This window comes from Nothobranchius furzeri, chromosome 5 (assembly GCF_043380555.1).
Source record: "Nothobranchius furzeri strain GRZ-AD chromosome 5, NfurGRZ-RIMD1, whole genome shotgun sequence".
NCBI classification, from domain to species: domain Eukaryota; kingdom Metazoa; phylum Chordata; class Actinopteri; order Cyprinodontiformes; family Nothobranchiidae; genus Nothobranchius; species Nothobranchius furzeri.
In genome coordinates, this window is record NC_091745.1 from 80,948,846 (window position 1) to 80,965,120 (window position 16,275).

The window sequence follows — 16,275 nt, forward strand, 5'->3', positions numbered from 1 at the left end:
CCTGACACACACACACTCACACACAAGCTGGACTACCCTGAGAGAACCCACGCATGCACAGGGAGAACATGCTAACCTCAAGCAGAAAGACCCCAGGTGAGGATGTGAACCCAGAACCTTCTTGCTGCAGAGCAACAGCACCAACCACTGCACCACTGTGCAGACCTGTAGATTATTTAATCCAACTACAACGTTTTATGTGCAAAGCCCATTTTTATACTTCCACAGGTTTGACTGGGAGATCCTTTTCCGTGTTAAAGTGACGATGAGGTGTGGGAGAGAGGCATGGTGAGGAGAGGCTGGACCATCTGAACCCTAACCCGGCTTTGATGGGTCAGTGATGAGAACTCAGGTTGGGTCAAGGAGAAGTGGCGTCCTGCATCCGTGTCTCTGACTCCCGCCTGCAGATTCATTCAGCCTCACACACTCACGGATTATTTCAGCCGTTTGTTCTTAGATCCTCTGATGTTGAATGAAGTTGGTGTGTTGATCACGTTAAATGTGTTTTGTAAGCGGGCCTCGAGTGTTTGGAAAGGCTCCAGTCCAAAAAACTCAGAAAGAGCAACAATAAAAACTGCAGACCAGCGATTGCATTCTTCATGTTTTACTACATTATGACACACACACACACACACACACACAGGTACAGCACGGCCAGGTGTTCTGTAGGAATGAGAGGGGGGTGGGGGGGTGGATAGATAGATAGATAGATAGATAGATAGATAGATCACACACTAGTTTTCTTAATCTGGGACACTTCGTTCAGGTAGGCGATGAATAACTTGGTTCCCTCGATGTAGTTGTATCTGAAAAGGAGAAAAATAATCTGTTCATAAAGAAAAAAGGTGTAAGGAAACAAGTTAAGTATTCTTGTTTAACGGTGCAGAAAAGACGCATTTACCCCCTTCTGGCCCTCACACACCTGTTACGTCTTCAAAGGTATCGGCCAGACTCGGATTAGGATAGAAGTTCAGTGTAGCTACATTTTAGCATCTATATAAACATGACCCGGGTTTATTTATTAAGGACTTTTGTCATAAATCATTACAGAAATCCAAATCCTCTCCTCCAGACAGCGAAGAACTGTGTTCCTCATACGTCACTGCAACACGTAAGACACGCACACACACACACACGCACACACACACACACACACACCCCTGGGACCGGTAGAAGTTCCGTGTCATCCTGGATTAGTGCAAACAACGAACCGAGCTAGCGAGTTACACCAGCATCTGGAAGATTTATTCTGGTAAACTATCGGTTAAATATTACCAGAGTTACATCAACACACACACACACACACACACACGCACACGCACACACACACACACACACACAGCAAAACTGGCAGCACATTATTTATTTATCTGTAGATTACTGAATTATATGGGGACAGATGATGGAGCTAGGACCTGGAGTCAGCTGCGAGCTGCCGGTGGAGCACAGAGATGAAAAGTAAACAAACGGAACTGATTTTGGTTCTGAAGATGAACAGAACCGTCCCCGGTGTCCAAATCAGGTCGCAGGTCTTCTGAGTCAATCGGTCTAAAGCACGCCTGCACCTCCGGTAGTGATATCCAGCTAGCAGTCGGAGTTCGGTTGCACGTCTCCGGTAATCCGATATCCGTTCTGGTCGCTGTGTCTCAGAGAAAAACCAAATGTGAGCGACTAGCAGAGGCTTCAGAAGCTACATCTGTCTGATGACACGTTGTTCTGCTATAACGCTAACGCACAAACACCGGAGTCGGGGTTGACCTCCTTGTGGAACGCCACCAGCTGCCCAGGGCTCAGACCAGAAGCTAGTTTCTGTTTTTCCCACGCCGGTCACAAACATCAGATTTTCTTTTAATTCCAGCCGTGAAAATCCAAAACCTGTTTAATCTGAGGTGTTAGCGCTCCTCTACACGCGCTGTTCAAAGAGAAGCACCTCTATCTCCACCTGTTCCCTGTGTTAACGACACCTTCTGTAAGTGGTGTCCATGTTGGGACACTTACACCAGTGATCCTTGTTGCACCTGTAAGTCCGTCTGTTCGCTAGTATTTCAGCTGGAACCACGCAGGTAGGTCACAGGTGAGCATATTTTAGTTTGACTGCTGTTGTCATCACTATCGCCTGCTGGCTAAAGACAAGCGTGTTGGTTTTGCTCACGTCTGTGTTTGTTGTTTTTCTGTAGTTTTAAGAAATGAATCATGATAAAACTCACTGGATGCACGTCTAGCCTGATTCAAGATGGCCACCACAGCCGCTCAGACTTAGCAAACACATAAATAACCAGAACTCAGCGCGAGGTCTTCCACTCAGTCCGTTTTCTACCTGCAGGCACCTCCTGCAGCGTTTCAGGAGAGGACGCTTCCTTTGGGGACGGACCCAAACAGCCTCGATGACATAATTCTCAACAGGATGCCTTTAGCTCAGTCTCACTGAAAGGTGCTTTCTTCTAGAAAAGGCGGGAACGGACGGCGCAGACACTTTAAATCTGATCCACTATCATGTTTTGCTGCTTCTAGTCAAACGGGTTCTCCTGGTGTTTACAGGAAGTCTCTGTGGAACAGACGAAGAACAGATGTCTAACCTGCTCATTTTCTCGTTCTGGGAGTGCAGTCCATCGTCGAAGCCTCCAATGGGAATCATGATGATGCTCTTTCCTGTCACATCCTGGAAGGTTCTGGCTATAGGGATGGTCCCCCCCTCCCGGATCAGATCAGGATCCACATTGAAAACTGAAGGAGACCAGGCGGGACAACTCAGCGGTTTGTTGTGGAAATGAAGATCACATCCATTTCCTGTGTTTGTTTCGCTGTCATTGCTAATTCCTGCTGGCTTTACTAGTAATCCCGTCATACTGAGACAGGAAACAACTTCCCGAGCCACCTCACCAAAACGGGAACAGACCCTCAGAACTGAACAAGGCTACGTCCCAGAACCACAACCCAACTGGTTCATGAGCAAATGAAACGACTAGATGAGGTGTGTTCTGACGCTGAGACACCAATAATAACTCATGACGTGTTTAATTCATGTGAAAGTAAAAATGACATTACTGTGGTTAAAGCAACACATCCCTGCGGTCCTCCGTATAGGAGGCTCTGCCTTCATCAGCACCAGTTCCAGCTTCGGTTGGGATGTTTACGTTGCAAAGGGCTGACTTGTGTTGTAGAGATAAACTGACTTGGGTTGAATGACTGGAACCGGATGCGGTGAACGGTGCTGGATGTCCGGCCCTACTGGTGTCTTGTACCTTTATTCACGGCTGCCTTTCCCGCCTCGTAGAGCGGATGCTGGGTGTTCGCCAGCCAAGGCTTGGCTCCAATCACCATAGAGACTTTCAGCTTGTTGGGACTCTTCCTCTTACCAAATACCGAGTGAAGGTAGTCTGTTACCTAAAGCAAAAACAAGAACACTGTAGAAGAGTCTCTGGGAAAGCAAAGGCTCATAAACGTGTTGTACCTGTGTTTTGACCACAGCGGGGTCCATGTTGGGAACCTGTCTGATGGAGAATTTACCCGTAACCTTCGCAGGGATGACGGTCTTAGTGCCGGGGTCAGAGAAGGCCCCTTCGATGCCGTGAATGGAGACGGTGGGGTAGCGCCACATGTGAGCTAGCAGGTCCACCTTTGGAAATGACACTTAGCTGCTGTTGTGATTCAGAGCTTACGACCGGGGATCTACAACCCCCCAAGGCACTTTACAACACTACCTTGTTGTCATACATGAGCTGGCTGACACCAGTCTTGTTCTTGTAGTTCTCCAAGTCAAACTCAATATCCTGGTACATCTTCCATTCTTCATCCGTGAGGGGAGCCACAGCTTCCCGGATCCCAGGAATCTGGATCTTTCCACTGGGGCTGATGAGTGAATCTGGGGGTTGTTGTTGAGAGAGCTGGTATTAGAACGGCCATTGTTGGGATTTGGTTCGTGCTTTTCTACTTCTGGACACAAAGCTGTGAGTTATGATAAAGGAGCTACTTGGTGCAGCATCACGCTGTGACTTTACGTCGGTATGCTGCCAGAGTGGGATTCAGGTGTGGTGATGGGCTTGTCATGTCCCTGGGCAGAGGTGAGTCACGCCATCTCCTCTCACCAGAATCTGAGCTTATTCTCCGCAGGTGAGGAGCAGAGGGAACAACAGCGGCAGGCGATTCCCTAATCAGGAACGCGGGTTTAAAAGGAGGATGGAGACACTTCACTTTGCCGGATGATTGTACCAGTTCAGGTAGCACCAGCCACTCAGCTCTGAAACTTTGATCTTTGCTAACTCGTGTTTGACTCGCCTTGGACTTGTGGATTATTGACCTTGGATAGTATTTTTGGATTTGGAATTGGATTATCCCTTACGCCTGTTTTGTCTCGCTCAGGATCACCTCGTCATCTTCTCACCCTTGCTGTCTTCGTTTTTGGAATTAATCAATACGTCCCGTCCTCCTCCGCCGTTCCTGTTCGGACTTCCCTCTGCTGCCTCACTCCTACTGGATCCCTCACCCTCTGCCCAGCGCCCTCCCCGGCTTCCCTTCCTCTCAACCGGAACACCTCAGAGACTCGAACCGTCTTGGCTCCTCAGCACAGGACTTCCCTATGTGGTTTTCAGTTACCGTTTACAATAAAGACATTTTTACTTTACTGCCTTGGACTTGTGTGATGATTCTGCATGTCTTGGGTTAGGCACTTACCTCGAGCCATGACAGGGTTTGCTGGAATTCGATCAGTTAATGAAGAAAAGTCTGACTCCTAAAACTAAAGGACTGAGACTGGGATGGTCCCAGCCCAGTACTTAAACTCACCTAGGATGCCAATGAGGTCAGTCATTGGTTCAATAACACTTCCCCCATAAACACCAGAATGCAAGTCCTGTTTAGGTCCTTCTACCTGCAAACACAAACATCTTGTTCCCAAACAGCTGGACTCCTTCCTACACGCCAGCGAAGAGCGGTTTGAATCCAGGCCACGCTAACCTCGGCAAAGAAGTAGCAGTTGCCTCTGGTTCCGTAGGTGAGGGCGGGCCGTCTGCTCAACCAGCCACAGTCAGAGATGATGATGTAGTCCACGTCTGAGAAGAAGGTGTTTCTCTGGGCCAGGATCATGGCATCCAGGCCGTTGGAGCCGGTCTCCTCCATGCCTTCGATGACAAACTTCACATTCACAGGCAAGTCCTGAAAGATCAGAACCGCTTCTGTGAAAGTGGCAGCAAGTGGGACTGAGACCACCAGTTTGATGGATTTACTGGGAACACAGGAGTGTTGTAGCTTTTCCAGCTGGTCTGATTGAAACTAGGAATTCTTCTCTTATCCTCTAAAGCAGGCCTTTGTGCTCTGTCTTCCTGCTACATCTGCGTATGGTTTTGTTCATCTAAACCATCTTCTGCTGATGACTGACAAATGCACCAGTTTGTCCTGCCTCATATAAAGCTGGAGCATCACCTCTGGAGCTCCAACACTACGGCAGTAACATCTCACCATATGGAGGGCTTGGTAAGCCCCCACAGCGTGGATCCAGGCTAAAACCGGAGCTTTGTTGTCTGATGCTCCTCTTCCATAAAGATGACCTGAAAGTAGAATGGAACAAGTTTCTGTGCAGCATGATGCATGTATGTCACAGCAGAATCTGCTCTGGAGCCACACTACTCTGTTGAGGTCAGAGGTCATGAGCTTCTAGACCAGAACGTCTGCTGAGTAAAACCAATACAAAGTCACCTAAAACATCCCGATGATCTCAAAGACTTCTGGGTAAAAACCTGGTGCTCTGACTTTCTGGAAGGTTTGCATCCCGTTCCATCTGGAGTCAGACTAACTCTAAAGCGTCACCATAGCAACAGTGAGAGAAGGTGGTGGTAGTGTGATGGGGTGGGATTGATGGTAAATGGTAACTGGCCTGTATTTGTATAGCGCATTCTTAGGGTTCTACAACCCCCCCCCCCCCCGCCCCCCCCAAGGCGCTTCACAACACAATCAGTCATTCACACGCTGGTGGTGATGAGCTACGATGCAGCCACAGCTGCCCTGGGGCGCACTGACCAGGAGAGTGTGACTTTGGGAACCAGCTTGTCTGGGGCACACATGAGGATCTCAGATTTAGCAGAATCTGTGACGGTTCTGTAAAGGTAACGGTTAAATGATTTTACCGTTGATCTCGGTCAAGTTGTAGGGATCTGTGTTCCAGCCGTCCTCCAGCTTCGCTGGCTGGACATCTACATGACCGTAGACACACACGGTGTGTTTGCTTGTGTCGTTCCCAAACTGAGCTGTCACGACTTTGGGCAACGCCAAAATCTGTCCGTTAGGGAGCTGTCGACACGAAAGATCAGTGAGCCTCTGCACGATACCACAATACACGATACCACAATACAGGATACCACAATACACGATACCACAATACACGATACCACAATACACGATACCACAATACACGATACCACAATACCACACAATATCACGCAAATACACACAACAACACACAATAACACACAGCAACACACAATACCACACAATACCACGCAAATACACACAAATACACACAACAACACACAATAACACACAATACCACGCAAATACACACAAATACACACAAAAACACACAATAACACACAGCAACACAAAATACCACACAATACCACGCAAATACACACAAATACACACAACAACACACAATAACACAATACCACGCAAATACACACAAATACACACAACAACACACAATAACATGCAAATACACACAAATACACACAACAACACACAATAACACACAGCAACACACAATACCACACAATACCACACAATATCACGCAAATACACACAAATACACACAACAACACACAATAACACACAGCAACACACAATACCACACAATATCACGCAAATACACACAAATACACACAACAACACACAATAACACACAGCAACACACAATACCACACAATACCACACAATACCACGCAAATACACACAAATACACACAACAACACACAATAACATGCAAATACACACAAATACACACAACAACACACAATAACACACAGCAACACACAATACCACACAATACCACACAATATCACGCAAATACACACAAATACACACAACAACACACAATAACACACAGCAACACACAATACCACACAATATCACGCAAATACACACAAATACACACAACAACACACAATAACACACAGCAACACACAATACCACACAATACCACGCAAATACACACAAATACACACAACAACACACAATAACACACAATACCACGCAAATACACACAAATACACACAACAACACACAATAACATGCAAATACACACAAATACACACAATAACACGCAAATACACGGATATACACACAAATACACGCAAATACACACAAATACACGGATATACACACAAATACACACAAATACACACAACAACACACAAATACACGGATATACACACAACAACACACAAATACACACAAATACACACAATAACACACAAATACACACAAATACACACAACAACACACAAATACACACAACAACACACAATAACACACAATAACACACAGTAACACCCAGGAACACACACCGACCTCCTGCTCTCCAATGTCAACTAACTCCACGGTCCCTCCCATCAGCCGTAGCTTCTGAGCCACCACCTCCATCATGTGGTGCAGGTCTGGCCTCTTCAGAACGTTGCTGGAGTCACTTTCAATTGCGACCCAGTCCCTGAGAGCCTGGAACACATGAAACATCACATTCCTGAAAAATCCTCCACACAATCCTGGAATCACAAAACTTACACCTGGAATTATTTATGCCCTGAAAGACGTTCAGTCTTGTTTCTCCAGCTCAGCTCAAACAGAGAAGTACAACGTACCGAGCTGTTAAATGCTGGGGGGTCATAAAGTCCCGCTTGTCCTGAACAACATGGAAGATTCCGATCACATTCCCAAAGGTGTGGATTGTGGTGAAGCTGTTGGGGATCCGATCAGAGTGAGTTCTGTAAAACGTCTTGTTGATGACGTCTTTTCTCGTTCGCCCTTTTCCCTAGTCTAGCTAGTAACTACAAAGCTTCTCCTTGGATAGATGCATTCCTGGTTTTCCTGGACCTACCAGGATCACCAGAGCATCCACCAGCACACATGGTGTATTTGTACTTTGATCTAAGCATCATGGAAGGAATGCCAATGCTGGAGTTTCAGGCGGTAAACGGTGACAGGACTGCTGCTTTAGCGATCACGTAAAAGATTCTTACTTTCCTTGGAGAACCTGAATGTGTGTGTGTGTGTGTGAAAACACCTCCGACCCGTTGCAGCTGCGTGATGAGACCGCACCTGCTAGCGTTGTTTTACCTCCACATATTCCTCTTGGTGGCTGTCAACATACTGAGCCATCCGTGTGAACTGGAAGGCTCGGGCAGCAGGAAGCAGCAGCAGGATGAGGAGCAGAGTCTGAGGATTCATCTGATGGAACAGTCAGAAGGTCAGCAGTCAGTCCCAGACATGCTCTCCTGGTCTACCACCCTAACCCCGTCCCACACGAGTGTGATGGAGAAAATCTGGCAGTGTTCAGCACAAAAGAGCCGCTCTTGGGTTTCTCACCTTCTCACTGCTGCAGGTGTGTGGGGCCTTCATCTCCTCAGGCAGACCGGCTTTGGCACCCGTGTCATTAGCTGGGTATTTATACACCTCCCCTCACCGGACCCCGACGGGGCCCCGGGGTCACGCTGTCAAACATTTCCTAACCCCAAGCCAAGACTGCAGAGAAATTATAGTTTTTTTGCTGAGAGGCACAAAACTTCTGCTCTAATCTGCTGAACTGAGTCAAAGAATGTGCCGAGTGGAGAGGAGGCGGGGGAATAAAGGCAACCCATGAAATTCCTAATATTAACCCCCCCGCTCAAAAGCACAGAGAAGCTTATCAGGGTCCAGATTAGGCAGGCGTCCCATTGTTCACTCCTTAAAATCATAATCAGGAGACCGGTTCCTTTGAACATGTTAAATCCCATCACCTTCACAGAAGACATCATGTTCCTGTCCTTGTTCCTCGGGGAGGGGCGAGAGGCCAGAGAGCAGCAGAAAGAAAAGACCCGGCCGGGGCAGATGTGAACAGTCTGAACTGTTGAGTTGGAGAATAAAGCCGACATAAACGTTTCTCAGCACCGCTCCCTTTCATTCGGCTTATCCTCGTGAAAACGTTCCCATGAAGATCAAAAAGAACATCAACTATTTCAGAAGGAATGTTCAAGGCTGCCAGCCGTGCCAGTCTCACTTTACAACACAGTCACCCTAACCCAGTCACACCCTGGTGGTGATGAGCTACAATGTAGCCACAGCTGCCCTGGACGCTGACAGAGGCGAGGCTGCTGAGGACAAGCGCCACCGGTCCCTCCAACCACCAGACTGAGTGGGACTCGAACCTGCAACCTTCTGATTACGGGCGAGCACTTACCTCCTGTGCCACCGTCGCCCCTAGGAGGACTTATTTACCCTTCACAGTAAACATTACATGACTTCATATTTGCGTAATCGTTTTGTAACGTTGAGGACTTTTTACATTACTGACCTGTTTTACTTTGCTCGTGTGGTTTTCACCCCTCAGTCATGACACCTGATGACAGGTGTGACATGTAGAGCTGTGATCCTACTTGTGTTCTGGGAGAAAATCATTTCTACAAAGCACTGAGCAAACCGACCCGTCTGCAGTCTAGTCCCATCCCGTTTATCTCATCTGTCCGCTCTGGTCCATGCCTGTCACGTTCTTGGGTTAGACAATATGGAAGGGTGGGGGTGGGGGGGTAACATCCACAAAGCGATGCTTCTGATCTCTTTCAGGTCCTCATGGGTGTGTGTGAAAACTGTGTGCAGATTAAACTTGTTGCACACAGTTTTCTGCATACTCTTATTATGACATCTGGCTTTAATAAATATGTACGTATGACATCTGAAGACATGTGGTGATTTGGCTTTGCACCACTTGTGTCATCTACATATTACCTGGTTTTAACCAGAAATATTGAATACATGAATCACTATTGACAGCGGTTGGGCTGGAGGCACATAGATGCATGTAATCATGAAACATTAAAAATGAAATAAGAATAAAATTTTACCTGCAGAAAATAATTCATCTCAGCTTGTCAGTCAGAGCATAAACAGCCAGACATTTTCCTCCTGATTTAGATCAGCTGAACCGTTCAGCTCCTTTTCCGTGCAGCACCAGGCTAAAGGTCAAAGGTGACAGATCATCTGCTGCTGTGGCCCCCAGACTCTGGACCTCTCTCCCCCTGAGCCTGAGATCAGTGGACTCAGTGGTCTCCTTTAAAAAGCAGCTGAAGACTCACTTGTTCAAGCTGGCTTTTGTATGACCTTCTTCACCTCTCTCTCTTTATTCTGCTCTCCCCACCTATTCCACCTTCCTCAGGATCCACTGGTTTCCCTCTTTCCTGTTCACTCTCTCTCTTTCTTAACATTTTTAATCACAATTGTCTATTTTTGCTCATTTTAAATATATTTTTAAACATTTTCTAAATCATTCTTTATATTTTCACATTTTTTGTTTTTGTGAAGCGCCTCGTGGTTTTTATCTTGAGAGGCGCTATAGAAATGATATTTTCTTCTTCTTCTTCCATCTGATTCCAGGCAGAGACATCGGACCAACTGGAGGACATCTGGGTGTTTGGGACAATGACAGCAATGCTTTGGTAAAGGATGAACATCTGAAAGGAAACTGAAGCATCTCCATGCTAGCATGCAGAGAACAGTAGGGCTTATTGCTCCATTTTGGTTTTCTTGACACGGTGTGACATTATTATAAAACACTACACACCCGTACAGTGTAGTGTTGCATAAACACTTACTTTTTTACAATTATCTATTTTTGTTAAATGTGATCTACATGCCTTAAATCAGTGGTGCCCAAGGGTCTCCACAACGTTGTCTGTGCAGATTATGTTTACCAAGATCATATATGTAACATTTACATGTATAAAATCCCAATGAAACACCCATTAGTATATAATCTAAACTCTATAAAGTGTGTACTAAATAACTTTTAGTGTGTGTGTGTGTGTGTGTGTGTGTGTGTGTGTGTGTGTGTGTGTGTGTGTGTGTGTGTGTGTGTGTGTGTGTGTGTGTGTGTGTGTGTGTGTGTGTGTGTAGGAGCTGGGGTTGGGGCTTGTCCTGGACCCTGCCAAGGGGGGATAAAAAGTTGGGAACCCTGAACTCAGCCTGGCTTCCTCTAAAATTTAACCTCCTGCCGCTCCAAAAGATAAATACTTTAATAAATACAGGATCCGTCTAGTAATCAATGCACATTATTGGTCAATAATTACCAACATTACTGGGGAAATGAGAAAATGTTGGGTGTCGAGTGCTGCACGAACGAACCACGTGATCGCGTGCCAATGCGGCTTCCGTACTCTTAGTACCGGATGTGACGTTTTTATTTATAATTTTTTAAATTGATCAAAGGACTTCTGTGAACCATAACGTGTAATACGTGCGATCTACACTGTAAATTAAATAATCTGCCCGTTAGCATGTAGGGAGGAGTCTGGATGTGAAAAATAATCCTTGTTTTTACGCGGGAGGTGAAAGGTCAAAAACAAAATGGCCGAACACCGATGAGGGACAGATGCTGAGGATTAAACAGATTTTGTAAAACGTCGTAAAGTGGTGTGATGTTTAGATTAAACCGATCACTGAACGATACTGTGTCCTGTCCGTTAATGTCCACGGACGTTTTTAAACATGTTTAACGGTAACGGCGGCGGAGGACCACCGGACGAGGGAAGCCAGAGCGGCTAGCGTCCAGCTGCTAGCTTAATTTATGTCCAAACTTCATTTAACCTTTTAGAGAACGGACTTGTGACGTTTCTCCTAGACCTGGAGTGTCCGGGCGTGTCGCTGCGGCACGTGCACGACGTGTGTGTGTTCTGCGTTAGCGCTCGGCTCGGCTAGCTGCAGTCAGGACCCAACAACCGGCAGCAGGATGAACAGGAAGAAGGATAAAGGCTTCGAGAGCCCGCGACCCTTTAAACTATAAGTATCTTCCATCATTTATCTTCTCAATTCCACTTTTAAGCCACATCAGCTCGTTCGGTAAAACCGCACATGAACGCATCCTGCGTGTCGTTCGTGACGCATTAATACGCTGTTTTGGTTCTACGACCCAGCAGGTGGTGTGTATCAACAACATCAACTTTCAAAGGAAGTCTGTCATAGTAAGTGCGTTAGACGTCCCATACGTCACTTCCCTTTTGTTATTCGTGTCAAACCAGGTAGTTTTGAGCTGTTCACGCTGAGTCTGAGGACACCTCTTATGTTCTGACCTGAGCTCTAAGGACTGTTCTACCCTTCAGCTGAGAGTCCATTAGAAACAACCCTCTGATGCCTTGTTCTATAGAAATTAGTCAGTTTAATATTTGGCATGTTTTCACACAGCTGAAGCAACATTGTTGACGTCCTGTTGTTGGTAAACAAACAAGAAGGACTTATTGTTGAGAGGGTGCTATTTATTCTTTTATTTTTGAAGCGTCATGGTTCACAGAGGTGAAAGTGAGCTGATCCTTTTCCTGTGACCTGTTAGGTGACACACAGACATCAGCGTTCACTAATGCCTTTGCCTGGCTGTCCTTCAGGGCTACGTGGAGCTCACCATCATCCCCACGGTGGTCAACCTGAACAGGATCAAGCTAAACAGTAAACAGTGTCGCATCTACAGGGTCCGTGTCAACGAGCTGGAAGCCCCGTTCATTTACAACGACCCTACGCTGGAGGTGTGCCACAGTGAATCCAAGCAGTGAGTGTTCCTCCATGTGCTCCTTGAGACAGTTGTGCAGTTGATCTGTCTTTATTTAACCAGAGCCCTCCACCCCGGTCCTGGATGGCAACCGCAGCAAATGATCTGTCACCACCAGGTAGTGGTGAGTTGGAGGCTCCGCCCTCTCTTCACCCGAGTGTCCAAGACATGCGGCCGCAGGTCAGATGAAACGACAACAAAGTCGATCATTGAGCTGCGGCCTAAGGTATCCTGGTGCCAAGAGCACATACGGACACCTTTACGGCTGAACATGGTGTTCATTATGGATGATCCATGATGAGCACAGAAGTCCAGTAACAAAACACCACTTGGGGGGCCGTTCCTCCCAACCACACCTCTCCAGGTCTCACTGTCGTTGCCCACGTGAGCGTTAAAGTCCCCCAGCAGAACCAGAACCAGAAGGAGCGCTTTCCAGCACCTCCTCCAAGGTCTCCAAAAAGGGTGGGTAGTCTGAACTGTAGTTTGGTGCATGAGCACAGACCACAGTCAGAACCCCCACCCCACCCCACCCCGCACACACACACACACACACACACACACACACTCATGAAGGGAGGCTGCCCTCTGGTTCACCGGGGTAAACCCCAACATGCAGGCACCACGATGGGGCAACTAGTATGCCCACCCCGGCTCTACGCCTCTCAGCGGGGACAACTCCAGCGTGGTAGGAAGTCCAGCCCCTCTCAAGGAAACTGGCTCCGGAGCCAGAGCCGTGCGTTGAGGTTTTTCCAGCTACATCAAGTCAGAACTGCTCTACCTCACCCACCAGCTCAGGCTCCTTCCCCACCAGGGAGGTGACATTCCACATACCAAGCCGAGGATCAGACCAGCAAGGTCCTTGTCTTCGGCTACCACCCTACACACAATGCACCCGACCGCTTAGGCCCCTCCCACGAGTGCTGAGGCCACGTAAGCGGGGACCCAAGTCTCCTCTTCGGGCTCACTGGGTAAAAGCCCGGGCACCAGGCGCTCGCCAACGCTCCCCAACTCCTGGCCTGGCTCCAGAGGCGGCCCGTCCGGGCGAGGGAACACAGTTTCCAGCAGGGACCTGACAGAATGGAGCCATCCTACTCCACGCTGCTTGTGTCGTATTTGGTGGGATTTTTCCCGCTACTGTTCTAAAACTTAAACAACCTTAAAGAAACAAAGAAAATGTGCCGTGACTTCCTGTTGCGTCCCAGGCTCCTGCAGCAGCTCTTCTAGCTGCCCTTCGGTCCACGTTTCCCTGTGAGAGGTAGCAGACCCGCGGCAGCACAGAAAGCTGTCAGATCTAATCGTGTGTCCGCTCTAGAAAAGGTCCCAACAGGATTAGGTGTCTGGGGCCTTTCGTAGCCAGAATGACAGATTTTTAATGTTTTTCCTCATCATGGATCTGTGCAGCTGTTTTACTCTACCTGGTCCAGGAGCGTGTTAGACGACAGAACCTGGTTCTGAAGAAGAAACGGCTAAAATTCTGATTGTTTGTGTTTAACAGGAGGAACCTGAACTACTTCTCCAGCGCCTACACAGCAGCAGTCAGTGCTGTGGATCCGGATGCTGGGAACGGGGAACTGGTCATCAAAGTTCCCTCTGAGATCTGGAAACAAGGAGATGGTGAGATGATGGGATCCATCAGTTCTTCGTCAGATTGGTCGGGAAGAGAAAGCTTGTCTGGTAGCTTGGATCAGAACCATCTGGGTGTTTGTTTTGTTTTCAGATGGAAAAGTGCTGAAGGTGTACATCGAGTTCTCACTGGACCAGCCCAAAGGAGGCCTTCACTTTGTGGTTCCGGACGTAGAAGGCAGTATGGCAGAGAGGGGGGCCCATGTGTTCTCCTTTGGATACCAGAACTCTTCCAGGTCCAACAGTATCGTAACCTTTAATCCTGTTTTGTCACTAGAACCATGCATAACGTGAGGTCGCTCACTGTCCGATGAACACGAGCGCCTCCCAGCGAGGAGCGCTCTGGGCTGGGATCGTCCCGTGGGTGAGAAGTCGGGGTGGCTTGACGAATCAGCTGCTCTTGCCCAGGTTCAGTCAGAGGCTTCTTCAGAAGGCCCTCCCTACCCACAGCTAGAACCGGTTAGAACCAGACAGAACGAGTTACTACTGCACTTCTGGGATGTTTTAACTCAGTCCGCTGGTGAATTTCCAGCTTTACCTTGTGAACAGCGACAATATTCATTCATGCATCCGAGGAAACACATTCATCTTCTTGTTTTCATTTGATTTAAAAATGAACCGCTCCTTGATTTTAATTCCTGGCCTAGTGGGTCTGAGCGGATCGCCAGAGAGGACGTTCCTGCCTCTAAGAGTGTCATGAACAAGCTGCTCTTTAGCAGTCAGCAGGCTGAGCCTGAGTTTGAACCGGCAACCCAGCGATTACAGGGATGTGTGGGTTAGCGTTGGCCTAGCTCTGACCCTAGCAGCATGGTCTCCCTGTCTGGTACAGAACAGCTGTTTAGCTTGGTGAGTGGAGAGCAGAAGGCCAACTGTCGTCGTTCTTCCTCTTCCCACAGGTTCTGGTTCCCCTGTGTGGACTCGTACTCAGAGCTGTGCACCTGGAAGCTGGAGTTCACCGTAGACGCATCCATGGTGGCGGTGTCCTGCGGAGACCTGCTGGAGACCATCTACACGCATGATATGAGGAAGAAAACCTTCCACTATGTGCTTCCCATTCCCACCGCAGCTCCCAACATCTCCCTCGCCGTGGGACCGTTTGAGATCCTCGTGGACCCGTACATGCACGAGGTGTGTGATCTGTCTCTACAAGTCACGTTTCACTGCAGCCTGTTATTTATGCCATTGAGCACCACTCGTGAGTCATTTTCTACACAGACTTTGTGATTTATAAAGAAAAACTTGGCTGGAAAACATGGCAGCTTTAAGCTGACCCCGGTTAAGGGTTTGTGTTTGAATACGCTGTTATGGTTCGCCGTTTGGTCAGGTGTCCTTATAGAGATCGTCTCTGTTGGACGTCCAGTTTGGTCCTCCTGTAACTTCCTCTCCCGACCACCAGAGGTCCCTCCACCCCAGGTGGGTGATTTAGCCCTGAATCAGACAGGTTTAGGGTGAACCCTAACCCTGGAGGGTCTCTGGAAGGGTCTAACGCCGGTTCTGATCCGCAGAGCAGACACGCCCACATTCTGTTTCAGTGGGGGGGACAACTCGTGGTTGTCCTCCTCCGTTCGGACAGAGAAACATCTTCCATCTGCGCTCCGGTGTAACCTCCTCACTCTGCAAACGAACATTCATTAAAACTGTAGCTGCAGCTTTTTCTGACTACATCTACCAGAAACCCGTCTGCTGAACACGTGGGCATCAGACTGAACTCCTCTGAAGTTTTCCTTTGGTTGGAGTTAAAATCAGCAGTTGGTGGACATTCGAGGCCAACGCCGATGGCCGCTTCCTAAAGGCTGATATATTTCCGTGTCAGCAGCACGGTGGTTGTGAAAGACAACTGGGCAGCCACCGTGTGCAGGTTAAATTAGATACGTCAGTAAATC

The 16,275-nt window shown here is 47.9% G+C and overlaps 2 protein-coding genes across 3 annotated transcripts in view; one reads left to right on the forward strand and one right to left on the reverse strand.

Moving 5' to 3' along the window:
• Positions 1-588: 588 nt before the first annotated feature.
• On the reverse strand, positions 589-8,712 carry cndp1 (carnosine dipeptidase 1). The gene is made up of 12 exons (XM_015975870.3): positions 8,569-8,712; positions 8,320-8,430; positions 7,558-7,701; positions 6,120-6,282; positions 5,455-5,543; positions 4,954-5,151; positions 4,783-4,867; positions 3,702-3,862; positions 3,452-3,616; positions 3,243-3,384; positions 2,577-2,724; positions 589-806 (listed from the first exon to the last, which is right to left on the reverse strand). Exons 1-12 carry the CDS (start codon positions 8,599-8,601, stop codon positions 728-730), a joined length of 1,518 nt encoding a protein of 505 aa, XP_015831356.1. The 5' UTR covers positions 8,602-8,712; the 3' UTR covers positions 589-727.
• Positions 8,713-11,730: 3,018 nt separating this feature from the next.
• The window catches only part of taf2 (TAF2 RNA polymerase II, TATA box binding protein (TBP)-associated factor), a 30,956-nt gene continuing 26,411 nt past the window's right edge, over positions 11,731-16,275 (forward strand). The window contains exons 1-6 of one of the 2 annotated variants that reach the window (XM_015975867.3): positions 11,731-12,009; positions 12,137-12,191; positions 12,609-12,769; positions 14,265-14,383; positions 14,487-14,628; positions 15,289-15,520. In XM_015975867.3, the coding sequence (XP_015831353.1) occupies positions 11,960-12,009; positions 12,137-12,191; positions 12,609-12,769; positions 14,265-14,383; positions 14,487-14,628; positions 15,289-15,520 (759 nt within the window). In that variant the 5' untranslated portion in view covers positions 11,731-11,959. Of the gene's footprint in view, positions 12,010-12,136; positions 12,192-12,608; positions 12,770-14,264; positions 14,384-14,486; positions 14,629-14,716; positions 14,852-15,288; positions 15,521-16,275 lie in introns of those variants that run through there. The other variant, XM_015975869.3, reaches the window with a different exon arrangement.